Source organism: Scyliorhinus torazame, chromosome 6 (assembly GCF_047496885.1).
Source record: "Scyliorhinus torazame isolate Kashiwa2021f chromosome 6, sScyTor2.1, whole genome shotgun sequence".
In the NCBI taxonomy this organism is placed as follows: Eukaryota; Metazoa; Chordata; class Chondrichthyes; order Carcharhiniformes; family Scyliorhinidae; genus Scyliorhinus; species Scyliorhinus torazame.
Genome location: NC_092712.1, coordinates 101,903,564 through 101,923,219, shown reverse-complemented (window position 1 = coordinate 101,923,219; position 19,656 = coordinate 101,903,564). Strand labels below are relative to the sequence as shown.

The window sequence follows — 19,656 nt, the reverse complement described above, 5'->3', positions numbered from 1 at the left end:
CATAACCCTTAATCCCTTTATTCTTCAAAAAACTATCTTTATCTTAAAAACATCTAATGAAGGAGCCTCTACTGCTTCACTGGGCAAGGAAGTACATAGATTCATAACCCTTTGAGTGAAGAAGTTCCTCCTAAACTCAGTCCTAAATCTACTTCCCCTTATTTTGAGGCTATGCCCCCTAGTTCTGCTTTCACCCGCCAGTGGAAACAACCTCCCCGCATCTATCCTGTCTATTCCCTTCATAATCTTATATGTTTCTATAAGATCCCCTCCTCATCCTTCGAAATTCCAACGAGTACAGTCCCAGTCTACTCAACCTCTCCTCGTAATCCAACCCCTTCAGCTCTGGGATTAACCTAGTGAATCTCCTCTGCACACCCTCTAGTGCCAGTACGTCCTTTCTCAAGTAAGGAGACCAAAACTGAACACAATACTCCAGGTGTGGCCTCACTAACACCTTATACAATTGCAGCAGAACCTCCCTCGTCTTAAACTCCATCCCTCTAGCAATGAAGGACAACATTCCATTTGCCTTCTTAATCACCTGTTGCACCTGTAAACCAACTTTTTGCGACTCATGCACTAGCACACCCAGGTCTCTCTGCACAGCAGCATGTTTTAATATTTTATTTAAATAATAATCCCTTTTGCTGTTATTCCTACCAAAATGGATAACCTCACATTTGTCAACATTGTATTCCATCTGCCAGACCCTAGCCCATTCACTTAGCCTATCCAAATCCCTCTGCAGACTTCCAGTATCCTCTGCACTTTTTGCTTTACCACTTATCTTAGTGTCGTCTGCAAACTTGGACACATTGCCCTTGGTCCCCAACTCCAAATCATCTATGTAAATTGTGAACAATTATGGGCCCAACACTGATCCCTGAGGGACACCACTAGCTACTGATTGCCAACCAGAGAAACACCCATTAATCCCCACTCTTTGCTTTCTATTAATTAACCAATCCTCTATCCATGCTACTACTTTCCCCTTAATGCCATGCATCTTTATCTTCTGCAGCAACATTTTGTGTGGCACCTTGTCAAAGGCTTTCTGGAAATCCAGATATACTACATCCATTGGCTCCCCGTTATCTACCACACTGGTAATGTCCTCAAAACATTCCACTAAATTAGTTAGGCACGACCTGCCCTTTATGAACCCATGCTGCGTCTGCCCAATGGGACAATTTCCATCCAGATGCCTCGCTATTTCTTCCCTACTACCGAAGTTAAGCTCACTGGCCTATAATTACCCGCTTTCTGCCTACCTCCTTTTTTAAACAGTGGTGTCACGTTTGCTAATTTCCAATCCGCCGGGACCACCCCAGAGTCTAGTGAATTCTGGTAAATTATCACTAGTGCATTTGCAATTTTCCTAGCCATCTCTTTTAGCACTCTGGGATGCATTCCATCAGGTCCAGGAGACTTGTCTACCTTTAGCCCCATTAGCTTGCCCCTGGCTATGGACCCCATTTAGCAAGGGAGTCAATTTTGGATAATTATTTGATACGAGTTTGAAGAGAAGGCGAACTGGGTGATGTGGTGATTTAGACATTTGGGTTTAAAACCAGTTCAAACTGTCGAATGTTTCCTCAGTCTGTTAGTTATGAAGACTGTATGGGAATCACGTTTGAGAAGACTTTGCTTGCGGGTATACATCAAAAGCACCAAACTGTCCCCACTTTGGCAATAATTAAAGTAATCTCACTCAGAAACCACAGGATAATTGAGTCTGGAATGACATTTCACAGGTTTCTATAGGGTGCTTTCCAAAGATTCAGCCTGAGAAGTGTTGTGAAAAGTCAGTTTCATTCTGCAAATGGTTGTACAATAGTTCACCTCAAGAGTGCATGATGCTGATAGTGAGTGCCTGAAATAAAAATAGTTCCAGTTCCTAGCACCAACATCTTGAGTAAGTACATCTAAAGAGGAGAGATAATGTGATCCTTTGTTTTTTCCGTACTGTACATCTGCCAGGCCAAAGTTATGTAAACATTTGATTGTTCTGTTTATGCTGTGTATAGGTGAAGAAGCAAAAGTCAAAGATACAGCCACACCCTTGGAGAAATTCCAACATCCACAGCCACACCCTTGGAGAAATTCCAACATCCACAGCCACACCCTTGGAGAAATTCCAGAGGTGACATCAGGTAAAGGCAGAGACATCATTGCTGAAGATGTGCAGAGGATTTGGATAGCTAGGAATGAGAGGCTAGTCTCAAAGCTGGCTATTGTGGGGAAGACATTGGAGGAGGATGGCATAAATCAACCATACTGAATGTTGAAAATAGGTCTAGTAGAATTAGATGAATGACTAGTTGTAGTCATGAAGGATGTGTTTCAGGGTACAGGCAAGGGCCAATTCAAAGCTGCAAGAAAAGCTAAATCCAGATTAGAGATTTTGAACAAGAAATTCCAGAATAGGCAGGATGAGCCAGATAGTGGCACTGAATTAATCCACTTTGGGATTTTAGATGAGGTAGCATGGCGAGGACAGGTGGCTCAAGATTGAGTTCTTGTGGATTTGGGTATGGAGTTTTTGAAAGCGTAAAAGACAAAGATGAAAGAACTAAAAAAAATGCGAGAGATTTAGAAATGAAGTACAAATTTCTCAGACGTTTATTGTTCACGATCATTGATGATAAATTTTCTAACTAGAATACTTAAGTAATTGAGTCTGATTGACCAAGCAAAATACAATCTATTTACACCAACTGAAAAAGTTTGAAGTACCATAGATCGTGGCATACAAGTCAATCTGGCGTGCAAGGTGATACCATTTTTGTAGTGTCAAACGTTTATGCATATAGACCAACCTCCCTCTTCAGCCATGACATGCTATACTCTCATTAGAAGTCAGTCTCAATTTACACTTCACAAATGCATGTTTTGCTTACCTGAACCTACAATTGGGCGCAAGGGATCACATAGGTGATGTGAGTTGTAATGGGAGGGTGATTGGAGTTTTAAAATGAGCCCACATATAGCAGACATACTGCATGGTGAACAGCAAAGAGAAATGAGTCTTTCAACAAAACAAATAAAGTATGAAGCCAGTTTCAAAGCTAAAATTTGTAATATTTGTTAATCCATCAAATATCTATGTGGCAGCAAGGGAAGTTGATATTCATGCAAAACTAGTGCGAGAATAGAAGAAGGAATTCAGCCTGAGCAGTTGCCCAAGACCAAATGTGGCATGAGAACAGGGACCAGCCACTGGCATGTTCAAGAGAGCCACATTGTAGAGACGCCAGCGTTGGACTGGGGTGAGCACAGTAAGAAGTCTTACAACACCAGGTTAAAGTCCAACAGGTTTGTTTCGAATCACTAGCTTTCGGAATTGTCTCAAGCCAGGACAGTTGGTAGGCTTTTGCAAGCCCAGGCCAGATGGTGGGGGTGGGGGGGGGGGGGGGGGGGGGTGGCGTGTGAATGTAATGTAACATGAATTCAAGGTCCCGGTTGAGGCCGTACTCATGTAAGTGGAACTTGGCTATAAGTTTCTGCTCGGCGATTCTGCATTGTCACGTGTCCTGAAGGCTGCCTTGGAGAATGCTTACCCGAAGATCAGAGGCTGAATGCCCTTGACTGCTGAAGTGTGGAAGCTGGAGAAGTGGAGCATCGTGAGGTTATCCGTGGGCTTGCGGTAAAGCAAAGTGCGGAGGTGACCAATGCAACCGATTCTGAAGAGTAGTCCATGGTAAGTCGGATGGTGGGGTGGAACTTATTGATGTCATCGTGTAGTCGTTTCAGTGAGTCTTCTCAGTGGGTCCAAAGGAAAAAAATGTCATTGATGTATCTGGTGTATAGCACGGTTGAAGGTCCTGTGGGGTGAGGAGATCTTGTTCAAACTTGTGCATGAAGATGTTGGCATATTGAGGTGCGAATTTGGTCCCCATGGCTGTTCCGTGCGTCTGGATGAAGAACTTGTTGTCGAAGGTGAAGACGTTGTGATCCAGAATGAAGCGGATGAGTTTCAGAATTGCGTCTGGAGATTGGCAGTTGTTGGTATGGAGTACGGAGGCTGTTGCAGCAATGCCGTCGTCATGGGGGTGGGGGGGCGGCTGCTGGTGTAGAGTGCCGAGACGTCCATTGTGATGAGGAATGTTCCTGGTTCAACTGGTCCATGGGTACTAAGTTTCTGTAAGAAGTCCGTCGCAGATTTCCGGTGGTGGCCATGGAGGGGTAAGTCACACATTTGATAGCTCCCGCCTGTAACGGACTTTTGGACCTTCTTCCCCTGGTTTTTTTCAGATTTTATGGGATAAAGCAATGAAGAGTGAGACAGTAAGGAGAAATCCCCCTCTGTTGTATGGAGAATTGGACCCGAAGTGGCCGTGTGAGACGACAAAGTCCTAAAAGGGGGACGCAAGCAGAGCTGGTAACACAGGACAGCATGGCAGAGGGCAAGGGCCACGGGGAGACGGCACAGTTGTCAAAGGAGCATCTGGTGAAGTTTTTTGAGGATTGATTCGCCAAGCTGAAGAAGGACACGCTGGACCAGAGTAAGGCTTTGATTGATCAAGTGACTCAGAATCAGGAAACCCACGGGAGAGCGATCCAGGAGGTCAAACAAAAGTTGTCCGAGCACGAGGAGTATATAACCGTCCTGGAAAGCAAGGTGGGGATGATGAATGACCGCCAGAAAAGAATGCAGGGGAAGCTGGGAATAGGTCCAGGGAGGCAGAATCTCAGAATTGTTGGCCTCCCTGAAGGCAGTGAGGGATCGGATGCAAGGGCCTATGTGATAGACATTTTGGAGAAGTTGATGGGGGCTAGGGCGTTCCAACAAAGAACAAAGAACAAAGAAATGTACAGCACAGGAACAGGCCCTTCGGCCCTCCAAGCCCGTGCCGACCATACTGCCCGACTAAGCTACAATCTTCTACACTTCCTGGGTCCGTATCCTTCTATTCCCATCCTATTCATATATTTGTCAAGATGCCCCTTAAATGTCCCTATCGTCCCTGCCTCCACTACCTCCTCCGGTAGTGAGTTCCAGGCACCCACTACCCTCTGCGTAAAAAACTTGCCTCGTACATCTACTCTAAACTTTGCCCCTCTCACCTTAAACCTATGCCCCTTAAACCTATGTTCCCTCGGCCCCTGGAATTGGACAGAGCGCACAAAGCCCTCACGAGGAAGCCCAGAGTGAGCACACCGCCGAGGGCCATGGTGGTAACGTTTCACCGTTTCATGGGCAGGGAACACGTTTTGCAGTGGGCCACGAAAGAACGGAGCAGCAAGTGGGAGAACGGAGTTGCGCATTTATCAGGACCTGGGCGTGGATTTGGCCAAGAGGCGAGGTGGGTTCAATCGGGCAAAAACAACCCTCTTAGGAAGGGAGTGAAGTTCGGGATGCTGTACCCAGCCTGCCTGTGGGTCACACACGAGGAACAGGACTTCTACTTTGAAACGCCAGACGAAGTATGGATCCTTATTAAAGAAATTAAGCTGGAGGCGAATTAAAAGACACTGAAGCCTTGGAAAAGTACTGTGGAAGCGAATTGTGGAGCTGGATTGTAAAAATTTAAGTAGCTCTACGTGAAATAATGGGCTGTGTGGATGGTTAAGATTGATCTGATTAGAGTGGGGGGCGGGGGGCTTTGAATGTAGTTCTGCTTTTTGGGTGACTATTTTTCTAATGTGATTGTTTCTTCACTTTTTTTCTGTTGTTTATTTACTGGGGAATGTGATGCTTTTAACATGTTTATTCATGTGGGGGGGGGGGGGGGAAAGAGAGGAGAGTACAATAGGGAGACAGGTTGCTTGGTGCCAGCGGCGGGAGCTATCGAGTCAGCATTGGTCAGTCGACTCTCGGAAGCGCAGTGGGGGGTGGATAGCTGTTAAGCTGGAGCTTGACGTGAGGGATTGTGTTTTTAGTGTTGTTGCTGGGGGGGGGGGGGGGGGAGAGGGACTGCTTTGCTGACATTGGAGGAACTGTTACTCGGGGACAAATGGGAGGTCGGGCATGGCAACAGCGGAGGGCGCGAGCTCGAGGCTGGCCTAAAAAGGGTGATGGCTAGTCAGCGCCTGGGGGGGGGGGGGGGGGGGGGGGGGGGGGTTGGAAGCCCCCCGTCCAGGCTGATCACATGGAACGTGAGAGGACTGAATGGGCCGGTCAAGAGGGCTCGCGTGTTCGTGCATTTGAGGGAACTGATGCTACAAGAGACACACCTAAAGGTTACAGACCAGACGAGATTGAGGAAGGGGTGGGTAAGCCAAGTGTTCCACTCAGGACTGGGCTCAAATACCAGGGGAGTAGTGATCTTGATCAGCAAATGAGTGCCATTCGAGGCAGGGAGAATCCTGTCAGACAAGGGGGTAAGTACATAATGGCGAGTGGGAAGCTGGAGGGCGTGCGAGTGGTACTTGTGAACATATATGCTCCAAATTGGGACGACGTGGAATTTATGAGGCGGGTGTTAGCTAAGATCCCAGACTTGAGTCACATAACCTGATCATGGGGGGGGACTTCAACACAGTCATTGATCGGAATTGAACCGGTCAAAATCCAGGACACGGAGGAGGCCGGCTTTGGCAAAGGAATTGAAGGGTTTTATGGAACAGATGGGGGGACTAGACCCATGGAGGTTAGCACGGCCGAGGACGAAGGAGTTTTCCTTTTTTTTTTTACATGTCCACAAGGTATACTTTCGCATCGACTTTTTTGTTCTGAGCAGGGCGCTAATACCGATGGTGGTGGATACGGAGTTCTCGGCAATTGCAGTGTCTGATCGTGCCCCGCACTGGGTGGATCTACGGGTTAGTGTGGAGAGAGGGCAACGCCCACTGTGGAGACTGGATGTGGGGTTGCAAGCGGACGAGGCGGTCTGTGGGCGGGTTAACAAGCCCATCCAGAACTACCTAGAAACAAATGATACGGGGGAGGTCTCTGTAGCGACGGTCTGGGAAGCTTTGAAGGCAGTAGTCAGAGGGGAATTAATCTCGATATGGGCCCACAGAGAAAAGGTGGAATGGGCTGAGAGGGATAGATTAGTGGAGGAGATACTCCAGGTGGACAGGAGATACTCGGAGATCCCGGACGTGGGGCTACTGAGGTAGCGGCGGAGGTTTACAGGTGGAGTTTGGGCTGTTGACCACAGGGAAAGCAGTGGAAGGCAGGGGGGGGGGGTCTATGAGTTCGGAGAAAAGGCAAGCAGAATGTTGGTGCCCCAGCTCAGGAAAAGAGAGGCGGCCAGGGAGATAGGTAAAGTAAAGAGTAGAGAAGGTAATACTGTCCTGGACCCAGCGGGGGTGAGCAACGTGTTTAAGGACTTTTATTGTAAATTATAGGAGTTGGAACCCCCGGCTGGGGTGGAGGGGATGAGGCAATTTCTGGATCAGATGAGGTTCCCGAGGGTGGAGGAGGAACAGGTGGAGGGGCTGGGAGCCCCAATTGAGATTGAGGAAATAATTAAGGGGCTGGAGGGCATGCAGTCGGGCAAGGCCCCGGGGCCTGACGGCTACCGGGTGGAATTCTCTGAGACGTTTTCAGAGATATTGTGCCCACTGCTGGTGAGGACATATAACGAAGCAAGAGAGAAGGGAGTCCTCCCCCCAACATTGTCGCAGGCCTCGATTTCATTGATCCTGAAACGGAAGAAGGATCCGGAGCAATGTGGGTCATACAGGCCGATTTCTCTACTGAATATGGATGCCAAACTGCTGGCTAAGATACTGGCCACAAGGATAGAGGATTGTGTCCCGGGGATGATAGGGGAAGACCAAACGGGATTTGTTAAGGGCAGGCAACTCAAGGCCAATGTTTGAAGGCTTCTAAATGTTATTATGATGCCCTCAGAAGGAGAGGAGGCAGAGGTGGTGGTAGTGATGGATGCGGAGAAGGCTTTTGATCGGGTGGAATGGAATTACCTGTGGGAGGCGCGGGAAGGTTTGGGTTTCGTGAGGGCTTTATTGACTGGGTGCGGTTGCTCTATCAGGCACCAGTAGCGAGTGTGCGTACAAACCGGCTGACGTTGGGGTATTTTGAACTACACCTTGGGACAAGGCAAGGGTGCCTCCTCTCCCCGTTATGGTTTGCTCTGGCCATAGAGCCATTAGCCATGTCAATAAGAACCCCGACCTGCTGTTGTACATTTCGGACCCGTTGGAAGGGATGGGGGAAGTAATGCGAATCTTGGGGGAATTTGGCAATTTTACGGGGTATAAATTGAACATAGGAAAAAGCGAGATGTTTGTGATCCAGGCAAGAGGGCAGGAGAAGAGACTGGGAGAGCTGCCACTTAGAATGGTAGGGAAGAGCTTTCGACATCTGGGAATCTAGGTGGCCCAGAAATGGGAGTTACTACAGAAGTTAAATCTATCCCGGTTGATAGAACAAATGGAAGAGGACTTTAAGAGATGGGACATGCACCCGCTATCACTGGCGGGGAAGGTACAGACCGTGAAAATGACGGTCCTCCCCAGATTTCTGTTTGCCTTTCAGTGCCTCCCCATCTTCATCCCCAAGGCTTTTTTCAAGCGGGTAAATAAGGTTATTTTGGGCTTTGTGTGGGCGAGTAAAACCCTGCGAGTGAAGAAAGTGTTGCTGGAGCGCAGTCGTGGGGAGGGTGGGTTGGCACAACCGAACATCTGCAATTACTACAGGGCGGCTAATATAGCCATGATCAGGTAGTGATAGTGGGGGAGGGGTCGGCATGGGAGCGGATGGAGGCGGCGTCATGAGACACCAGTCTGGGAGTATCGGTAACGGCAGCTCTGCCGTTCTCGCCGGCCTGATACTCCACAAGTCCGGTGGTAGTGGCGGCTCTGAGGATCTGGGGGCAGTGGAGGAGGAGATACAAGGGTGGAGGGAGCATCGATTTGGACCCAGATTTATAACAACCACAGGTTTGTACCGGGTAGGCTAGATGGCGGATTCCGGACTTGGCAGAAGGCAGGAATTAGAAGGATGGGGGAATCTATTTACAGATGGGAGTTTTCCCAGCTTGAAAGCTTTGGAGGATAAATTTAAATTGCCAGCAGGGAATGGTTTTAGTTATTTGCAGGTGCGCGACATCCTGAGAAAGCAGGTGCCGGCCTTTCCGCTGCTGCCGCCCAGGTGCATACAGGATAGAGTAGTTTCCTGTACCTGGGTGGGAGAGGGGAAGGTATCAGATATTTACCAGGAGCTTTCGGAGGCAGAGGAAACTCCGGTGGCGGAGCTTAAATGCAAGTGGGAGGACGAGCTAAGAGGGGAGATGGAGGCGGGTCTATGGGAGGATGCCCTAAGCAGGGTTAATACCTCTTCATCGTGCGCCAGGCTTAGCCTGATACAATTTAAGGTAGTTCACGGGGCACATATGACAATGGCTAGGATGAGCACGTTTTTCGGGGTAGAAGATAGGTGTGCGAGATGCGCGGGAAGCCCAGCAAATCATGTCCACATATTTTGAGCATGCCCGAAGCTTAGAGGGTTTTGGCAGGGTTTTGCTAAGGCAATGCCCACGATGCTAAAAACACGGGTGGTGTCGAGTCCAGAGGTAGCGATCTTTGGAGTGTCGGAAGATTCGGGAGTTCAGGGGGCGAAAGAGGCCGACGTCCTAGTCTTGCCTCCCTGGTAGCCCGGAGATGGATCTTATTATTGTGGAGGGACTCGAAGCCCCCGAGTGTAGAGACCTGGGTTAGTGACATGGCTGGGTTTCTCAGTCTTGAGAAAATAAAGTTCGCCTTAAGAGGGTCAATGTTAGGGTTCTCCTGGAGGTGGCAGCCTTTTGTCGACTTTCTCGGGGAAGATTAAAAATGTAAGCAGATGCAGTATTCCGGGGGGGGGGGGGGGGATTGTTGTTGTATGGTTGAGGTGTGTGAAGTTTGGGCTGGGGGGGGGGGGGGGGGGGGGTGGAATGGAATGTTTATTTTACCATGTTGATGTCGTTGTTTTTGTTACTGTTATAAAGATTCTCAAATACCTCAATAAAATTTTTTTTTTTTTTTTTTTTTTTTAAGTCCGTTGTATCATGACAGAAGCTGGGAGTTCCTTGTACGATGGGTTTCAAGATGCCCTCGATGTAGCCAGAGAGGTTCTCACACAGGGCCCCATTGCCTGATCCAATAGGACGGCCTGGTGTGTTGGTCTTGTGTATTTTCGGGAGGCAGTAGCGATATTCAACGCGGGGAGTACGTGGGATGAGAGCACATGGGGTGTTCTGAAGGTCTGGATCCAAGGTCTTGATCAGTCTGTTGAGTTGGCGGGTGTGTTCCTTGGTCAGATCTGCGGGTAACTGTCTGTAGTGTTCCTGGTTGTTGAGTTGTTGGTACACGTTTTTGCAGTAGTCTGTTCTGTTAAGTATGACGGTGGCCCTTCCTTTGTCTGCCGGTTTGATAACGATGTTGCAGTTGGTCTCGAGAGTGGGGAATGGCATTGCGTTGTGCTTGGCTGACGGTCGAGGCTGTCTTGTGAATGTGACTGATGAATCTGGCATTGACGTGACATCGCGCGACAATCGCCAGGCAGGACTGTTCCCTTCCAGTCGGCGAACATTTCAGCAGTCAAGGGCATTCAGCCTCAGGTCTTCGGGTAAGCGTTCTCCAAGGCGGCCTTCAGGACACGTGACAATGCAGAATCGCCGAGCAGAAACTTATAGCCAAGATCCGCACACATGCGTACGGCCTCAACTGGGATCTTGGATTCATGTCGCATTACATTCAACCCCACAATCTGGCCTGAGCTTGCACAATATTACCAACTGTCCTGGCTTGAGACAATGAAATGAAAAATGAAAAGAAAATCACTTATTGTCATAAGTAGGCTTCAAATGGAGTTACTGTGAAAAGCCCCAAGTCGCCACATTCCGGCGCCTGTTCGGGAGGCTGGTACGAGAATTGAACCCGCGCTGCTGGCCTGCCTTGGTCTGCTTTAAAAGCCAGCTATTTAGCCCTGGATACCTCTGTAACCGGTGTTTATCCCTCTCTCCAGTTGCTCCTGGAACCTACCTTTTCATTTACCCAAGGAAGGAGCAGTGCTCCGAAAGCTAGTGACTTTAATCTGGTGTTGCAAGACTTCTTACTCTGATCATGAGAAGCATGCATTGGAATGAAGCTTCCAAAGCCCGAGTAGTTACATCTTCCCCAGAAATACAATGCGCACCATCACCACACACACCAATGGGCCAAATCAAATCTTGACCCTTGGCAAATGTTTCAGACCAATAGTTAGTTTGTGTAACCACTTTATGGAACATAAATGCCAAGTGTTGTGGCAGTAGACCAAGATCACCCAGAGGCTACTACAAGACTTCAATGCTAAAATTACTGTTTTCAGCGATTCATCATGACTTGTGAAGGGATGGTTATGAAACTGAAAGTGTCATATCTGATCCAGACCGGTATCCTTACAGTGATGCATGTCTAAAGTGACTCAGGATGGCACTACAGGGGTTTTGGATGGGGGTGACAAAGGTGCTTTCAAAAGTAGTGGGGGTCCGGGTCGAACCAAACTGGGGGTTGGCTATATTTGGGGTTGCACAAGAGCCGGGAGTGCAGGAGGCGAGAGAGGCCGATGTTTTGGCCTTTGCGTCCCTAGTAGCCCGGCGCAGGATATTGTTAATGTGGAAAGAAGCCAAGCCCCCGGGGGTGGAGACCTGGATAAATGACATGGCAGGGTTTATAAAGCTAGAGCGGATTAAGTTCGTTCGAAGGGGGTCGGCTCAAGGGTTCACCAGGCGGTGGCAACCGTTTGTCGAATACCTCGCAGAAAGATAGATGGAATGGAAAAAAGAAGGCAGCAGCAGCAGCCCAGGATCCGGAGGCCGGGGGGGGGGGGGGGGGGGGGAGGAACCAGAAGGACTCTCAGGGTTGTTAATATATACTGTATAATATGTATAGGTCGTTGCGACAGATAATTATATATTGGATTGTTAAATTATATTTTTGGAGAGTGTTACTTGTGATAAGGCAGTTGCCAATTAGGGTTAGTTTTCATTTTTGTTATTTATTATTTATTCATTTTTTGTTTATAAAATAAGTCATTGTTATTTGTGTTGTTATAATATTGTGTAAAGGATGCACAATGTACTGTGTTGGTTGACCAAAAATTTTCAATAAAATATTTATTTAAAAAAAAATAAAGTGACTCAGGATGAATGTGATGAACTCTTTTGACTGGATGCTTAAGACAATGAATATGACAGGTTTTAAAATGTTTTGTAATTGAAGGTATCGTAATAAAATTAATTCATTCAATAAAAGTGTGCCCATATAATATGAAGTCCCGGTGATATTTAAAAAATAAATAAATCACATTTTAAAATGGCAACCGCCCACATGGCATTTCATACTCAGCGTGGAATTTGACCCCATCTTTGGAAGTATTTTTGGAGACTTCCAACATTGATTTATGTATATTTTCTGCACTAATTATAAAATGGCATATTTTTTGGCATCTTAAAGTGTAATACTGTAGTTACAACAATTTGGAAATGTTTGCACTCTTGATAATTATCTTTTTGCAAAGGAATTGCAGCCACAACAAAATTAGGCAGGATTCCCAAGTTAAATAACAAAGTCCACCAATGGCTCAATATGTAAATTTACCAAAATATGCACCTGCACTGCTTAGACCAGGTCGGGTTTCCAAGATAATTCAATTTCTGTGTTGTGAGCTAATCTCAACCAAACGTCATTGGGAAAATATCAATTTGTTTACACAGCATGCCTATGGACTAAAGAGACAACGTGCCAAAGTTCAGGCGCAGCAATTTTTGATCCAACTGAACATCACTTCTCTGATCCAGATAACTTAATATTCATGTCTAGTTACAAAAATAATGATCTCACACTGTTTACAGATAATGTTCCCATTTTTAATGTTAGTATTCAAATTAACACAATAGGATTTATTGTAGAACAATGTGCACCAATGTGTGGTGAATTCATCCTCCACAAAAGGTATTGACCACTTGATGGAATTGTTACAATCACAGTAGTTATTTTTTTTTAAAACTGTCTCCTTTAACTCAAGTTAAAATTCAGTAGTTTGGAGATGGGGATGGGACCCCATATGGATCTTCCCAGAGACAACCCATGTGGCCTTTACTAATTATGCCTGGAGACAACCCCAAGTGACTTGCTTATTATAGAGACAGAAATTCAAGTTGAAACTTGGTCAAAGTCAGATACAAATTTAACACCGGAATGCAGCTTTGCTGCTGCCCAGACTTACAGGCTCTCAGGGTCAGCCCGACAGAGTTTTGGGGAAGACCACCCACAACATCTGCTATGGCAGGCAGAGCAAAAGGATGGGTTTTGGGGTAATCACCAGCAGAGGGCTGGTAATGTCAGAATCCCCCAGCTCAAGGAAACAAGGCTTGTGGAGAATTAAAGATCATGGAATCAACACGGTCTTTGTTATTTAACTGGGGGCAGCACGGTAGCCTTGTGGGGGCAGCACGGTAGCCTTGTGGGGGCAGCACGGTAGCCTTGTGGGGGCAGCACGGTAGCCTTGTGGGGGCAGCACGGTAGCCTTGTGGGGGCAGCACGGTAGCCTTGTGGGGGCAGCACGGTAGCCTTGTGGGGGCAGCACGGTAGCCTTGTGGGGGCAGCACGGTAGCCTTGTGGGGGCAGCACGGTAGCCTTGTGGGGGCAGCACGGTAGCCTTGTGGGGGCAGCACGGTAGCCTTGTGGGGGCAGCACGGTAGCCTTGTGGGGGCAGCACGGTAGCCTTGTGGGGGCAGCACGGTAGCCTTGTGGGGGCAGCACGGTAGCCTTGTGGGGGCAGCACGGTAGCCTTGTGGGGGCAGCACGGTAGCCTTGTGGGGGCAGCACGGTAGCCTTGTGGGGGCAGCACGGTAGCCTTGTGGGGGCAGCACGGTAGCCTTGTGGGGGCAGCACGGTAGCCTTGTGGGGGCAGCACGGTAGCCTTGTGGGGGCAGCACGGTAGCCTTGTGGGGGCAGCACGGTAGCCTTGTGGGGGCAGCACGGTAGCCTTGTGGGGGCAGCACGGTAGCCTTGTGGGGGCAGCACGGTAGCCTTGTGGGGGCAGCACGGTAGCCTTGTGGGGGCAGCACGGTAGCCTTGTGGGGGCAGCACGGTAGCCTTGTGGGGGCAGCACGGTAGCCTTGTGGGGGCAGCACGGTAGCCTTGTGGGGGCAGCACGGTAGCCTTGTGGGGGCAGCACGGTAGCCTTGTGGGGGCAGCACGGTAGCCTTGTGGGGGCAGCACGGTAGCCTTGTGGGGGCAGCACGGTAGCCTTGTGGGGGCAGCACGGTAGCCTTGTGGGGGCAGCACGGTAGCCTTGTGGGGGCAGCACGGTAGCCTTGTGGGGGCAGCACGGTAGCCTTGTGGGGGCAGCACGGTAGCCTTGTGGGGGCAGCACGGTAGCCTTGTGGGGGCAGCACGGTAGCCTTGTGGGGGCAGCACGGTAGCCTTGTGGGGGCAGCACGGTAGCCTTGTGGGGGCAGCACGGTAGCCTTGTGGGGGCAGCACGGTAGCCTTGTGGGGGCAGCACGGTAGCCTTGTGGGGGCAGCACGGTAGCCTTGTGGGGGCAGCACGGTAGCCTTGTGGGGGCAGCACGGTAGCCTTGTGGGGGCAGCACGGTAGCCTTGTGGGGGCAGCACGGTAGCCTTGTGGGGGCAGCACGGTAGCCTTGTGGGGGCAGCACGGTAGCCTTGTGGGGGCAGCACGGTAGCCTTGTGGGGGCAGCACGGTAGCCTTGTGGGGGCAGCACGGTAGCCTTGTGGGGGCAGCACGGTAGCCTTGTGGGGGCAGCACGGTAGCCTTGTGGGGGCAGCACGGTAGCCTTGTGGGGGCAGCACGGTAGCCTTGTGGGGGCAGCACGGTAGCCTTGTGGGGGCAGCACGGTAGCCTTGTGGGGGCAGCACGGTAGCCTTGTGGGGGCAGCACGGTAGCCTTGTGGGGGCAGCACGGTAGCCTTGTGGGGGCAGCACGGTAGCCTTGTGGGGGCAGCACGGTAGCCTTGTGGGGGCAGCACGGTAGCCTTGTGGGGGCAGCACGGTAGCCTTGTGGGGGCAGCACGGTAGCCTTGTGGGGGCAGCACGGTAGCCTTGTGGGGGCAGCACGGTAGCCTTGTGGGGGCAGCACGGTAGCCTTGTGGGGGCAGCACGGTAGCCTTGTGGGGGCAGCACGGTAGCCTTGTGGGGGCAGCACGGTAGCCTTGTGGGGGCAGCACGGTAGCCTTGTGGGGGCAGCACGGTAGCCTTGTGGGGGCAGCACGGTAGCCTTGTGGGGGCAGCACGGTAGCCTTGTGGGGGCAGCACGGTAGCCTTGTGGGGGCAGCACGGTAGCCTTGTGGGGGCAGCACGGTAGCCTTGTGGGGGCAGCACGGTAGCCTTGTGGGGGCAGCACGGTAGCCTTGTGGGGGCAGCACGGTAGCCTTGTGGGGGCAGCACGGTAGCCTTGTGGGGGCAGCACGGTAGCCTTGTGGGGGCAGCACGGTAGCCTTGTGGGGGCAGCACGGTAGCCTTGTGGGGGCAGCACGGTAGCCTTGTGGGGGCAGCACGGTAGCCTTGTGGGGGCAGCACGGTAGCCTTGTGGGGGCAGCACGGTAGCCTTGTGGGGGCAGCACGGTAGCCTTGTGGGGGCAGCACGGTAGCCTTGTGGGGGCAGCACGGTAGCCTTGTGGGGGCAGCACGGTAGCCTTGTGGGGGCAGCACGGTAGCCTTGTGGGGGCAGCACGGTAGCCTTGTGGGGGCAGCACGGTAGCCTTGTGGGGGCAGCACGGTAGCCTTGTGGGGGCAGCACGGTAGCCTTGTGGGGGCAGCACGGTAGCCTTGTGGGGGCAGCACGGTAGCCTTGTGGGGGCAGCACGGTAGCCTTGTGGATAGCACAATTGCTTCACAGCTCCAAGGTCCCAGGTTCGATTCCGGCTTGGGTAACTGTCTGTGCGGAATCTGCACATCCTCCCAGTGTGTGCGTGGGTTTCCTCCGGGTGCTCCGGTTTCCTCCAACAGTCCAAAGATGTGCAGGTTAGGTGGATTGGCCATGATAAATTGCCCTTAGTGTCCAAAATTGCCCTTAGTGTTGGGTGGGGTTACTTGGTTATGGGGTGGCAGTGTAGATCTTGGAAATCTTGACTTTCCAAGAGCCGGTGCAGACTCGATGGGCCGAATGGCCTCCTTCTGCACTGTGAATTCTATGAACAGAAGATACCTGCAATAGAAATTCTATTCCAATATGCCTCTTGAAGAGGACTTTATTTAAAAAGACACTGGAAGATTCACCTGGTGAAGCAGGGAGAAGAGGCCATGTTACAGCTAGGATTTTAAATTAAAGAGTACACAGTTAATAGGAATTATATTTTATATAGTTTAGTGTTGACTACTAAGCTTTAGTTTAGTGTTGACTACTATAGCTTAGTGTTGACTACCAAGTAGCATTTAGTCTCTTGTTAATTTTAGTGTTTGCTACAGTTAAGTCTTAAAATATGAAATCTTCTCTTATGAAGTTCCTAGCGACTGGCTTAAAGGTTCACATCTCTTTTTAAAAGTTACTGGTTTCTGCAAGGATCATAAAAGGATACAGTTCGATCACACTGCGCCCTGTCATCACCCAATATTGACTCAAGAATTTGTGACAAATTATATACTTTCAAACACAAAAGTACTACCATCAACTTGCTTGAGATTATCTTGTTCAATGCTGGAATCATGCACAGAAATAATCTATTTTCTTGAGCTCTTCTTTGGATAAGTTCATCAAAACAGGGAGACGGTGGTGGAACAGTAACATCACTGGACTAGTAATCCAGTTGGCCAGGCTATTGCTCTGGAACATGGGTTCAAATCCCATCATGCAGCATGTGGAATTCAGTTTTTAAATCTGGAATATCAAGCTCGTCTCAGTCATGGTAAATCATCTTTGATTGTCGAAAAAAACATATTGTTCACTAATGCTCGAAAGGGAGGAAAATGTGCCATTCTTACCTGGTCTGGTCTACGTTTGACTCCAGACCTACACAATGTGACCGACTCTTAACTGCCCTTTTGAGTAGCTGAGCATGGACAATTAGGGATGGGTGACAAATACTGGCCTCACTCACAATGCCACATCCCATTGAAGAAAAAAAACGCCAGGAGAATTGGAATTTCATATTCCCTCAATTATTCTGCATCATAATATAGAATAACTACACCGAGCTTCTTACACATCTGTGGATTAAGAACGAATCGGAGTGTAATGCCATCCATACTGACGTCAATCTGCTGCTGCTGCCTATAGTCTCACACATCCTACCACCCCTGTCTGTACTCCGACCAGTACCCCACTGCCTAAAATTTAAAAACTTTTCACCTTTCACATAGCCAAATATAATTTGCAATGTTGCCTGGGTTCATTAAATCAGTCCACTAGTTAAATGATTTTTAGTTCACCAGCACATGTAGTAAAGCTTTCAAAATGTGGCCGGGGACAGAATTCCTACATGCAGAAGGAGGCCATTCGGCCCATCGTGTCTGCACCAACCCTCTGAAAAATCACCCTACCGAGGCCCACCCCCTACCCTATCCCCATCTGATTGCACATGTTTTGACACTGGGGCAATTTAGCACTAAGCGGCAATTTAGCATGGTCAATCCACCTCACCTACACATGTTTGGACTGGGAGAAAACCGGAGCACCCGAGTGAAACCCACGCAGAAAGGGGGAAAAGTGCAAACTCCACACAGTCACGCCCCCAAGGCCGAACTCAACCAGAATCCCTGGCACTCTGAAGGATCCACCATACTTTAGACACAAAGTATATTACATCTAGATAGCCATTAAACACATCTACTGATTCTACCAGATCAAAAAATTCAAAACCTGTGTGAAAAGCTTTGAACACGATCCGTTGATCTTATCAATGTTATGCTATCACAGACATTGCTAACACATGTTGTAACCTCTTGAGGTAAAAACACAAGTTGTGCAAACCTCAGAATACACTGGTCAAGTGAAGTTATTCTCTATGAAACGAAGCAATGCCGTTTCAAACATTTACAGTTCATAAAAGACCGCGTTACACCTTTCAAAACAAAAATCTTAAATTGAATTGTAATTTCAGGATAAACAATTGGCATCCGAATTTATAATTGAAGGGTTCGATTCACTTTTAGAACATTTGTTCGCAAGTAAATATGCCAAAGTTGTTTTTCGTTAAGAAAATGATAACGGTTTAGCTTGGTTGCTTATTTCTCAGTCATATCCCCGTGATCTGTAATAGCTACTGAAGCCATTAGACGAACAATAAATAGATTCACATTCAGTGCCCCTTTTTAGATCTGGGTGTACAAATTAATGTCCTGCTCTCCAGAGAACTATATTCTAAACTACTCGGAGAAATCTGCCGAGGAAAGCAGAACGACCTCCCTTACAGCATTCCTCTCCAGATCGTGTCAATCTATACTTAACAACAGTTGCGAAGAAAGATGACGCAGCTTCTGTAATCAACCTAATAAGGAAATACAAGACTAACCAGGCACTCCTCCATTCAAGACACACGGACAGTGTCATAGGAATTATTTTTGCTAAAACTAAGCTAACTAAAATAATCACTGGAATAAAGCATACTAATCACGTCCCCGGGTGCAAGTTTGCACGTATTTTTACATCCAAATAAACGCGTTAAGGTGAATTAATGCAACGAGAAGGTTGCTCCAGAATAGCAGAGCCCAGCTTTGCAATAGGGGGGGGGGAAGGATTTGACGATGTTACCCCGCGCAGCAGTGAACAGACTGTCCTACCCGGCCGTCATGGTAATGTTGTAGAATGTGAGCCAAGCAGTAGCGAAGGGACTTAAGGGTTTTTTCTTGTTTTCTTTCTCTTCCAGCGAGCCATCCTCTTCACTGGGCGCCATAGTACCGGGTGACTAAATTAAGAAAGTCCGGTGCAGGCTGGAGCAGCGAACAGCTGAAGCCGACCGCGTCCGCGCGCTTCGCTCTCCGCGGTCGCGCCCAAGAGATCCCCGGACGCGCGCATCATGCCCCTAAACCACTCCAAACTTAATAAGTGCTGAAAATCCATTTGTATTCGTCAAAGACCAGCTATTGTGGAGATTTATATATTTAGTGGCAAATGCGTTATATAATGTAAATAGGGATGTTATGCAGGAATATAAATAAACATATATTTGATGATAGTCCACTAATTTAATTAATAACAATTGAGCAGGGCACAAAGGAGAGCTCACACCTCTGCCATGCTGTGTTAATTCAATGTTATTACAATTATGCAGCTCTTCCTTGGGACTTTTCCCAGCCTGGTTGATGCTCTATAAACATTTTAAAAAAATTCATTAAGAGGTTCCATCAAATTGAAAAAGCTTGAGCCAAGCCACATACAGCAACCTGCAGTGAAAATTCTGCTTACGTTTTGACAGCTGTGACAGGTTCCATTACAGTAGCTGAGTTAATCAACAGCATTCTAAATAAAACACCCCATATCATACCAAAGAAAACCCACAGCATTCTTAAAATACAGTAAATGCACCATATCTCCCAATGTTATTGGATCCTTTAATAATTTCAAGGATCTGGATCCGGATCCGCATATTTGTGAACAACTAAACAATTCTTCCTTCGACCAACCTTTGGTATCAGAGATAATTATCTTAGCCAAAACAAAACCACGGATAGTCAACGAAAACAAGTTCCAGCCAAGGCATCAGTTATGTTTAGCCCAGAAAGTGCACTGTGCCCATATTGGGAAAGCAAGACATT

At 48.6% G+C, this 19,656-nt stretch overlaps 1 protein-coding gene across 1 annotated transcript in view; it reads right to left on the bottom strand.

Moving 5' to 3' along the window:
* The window catches only part of hacd1 (3-hydroxyacyl-CoA dehydratase 1), a 179,961-nt gene extending 161,079 nt beyond the window's left edge, over positions 1-18,882 (bottom strand). Inside the window, exon 1 of the mRNA XM_072508583.1 lies at positions 18,682-18,882. Coding sequence (XP_072364684.1) covers positions 18,682-18,794 — 113 coding nt within the window. The 5' untranslated portion in view covers positions 18,795-18,882. The remainder of the gene's footprint in view (positions 1-18,681) is intronic.
* Between the last annotated feature and the right edge of the window lie 774 nt (positions 18,883-19,656).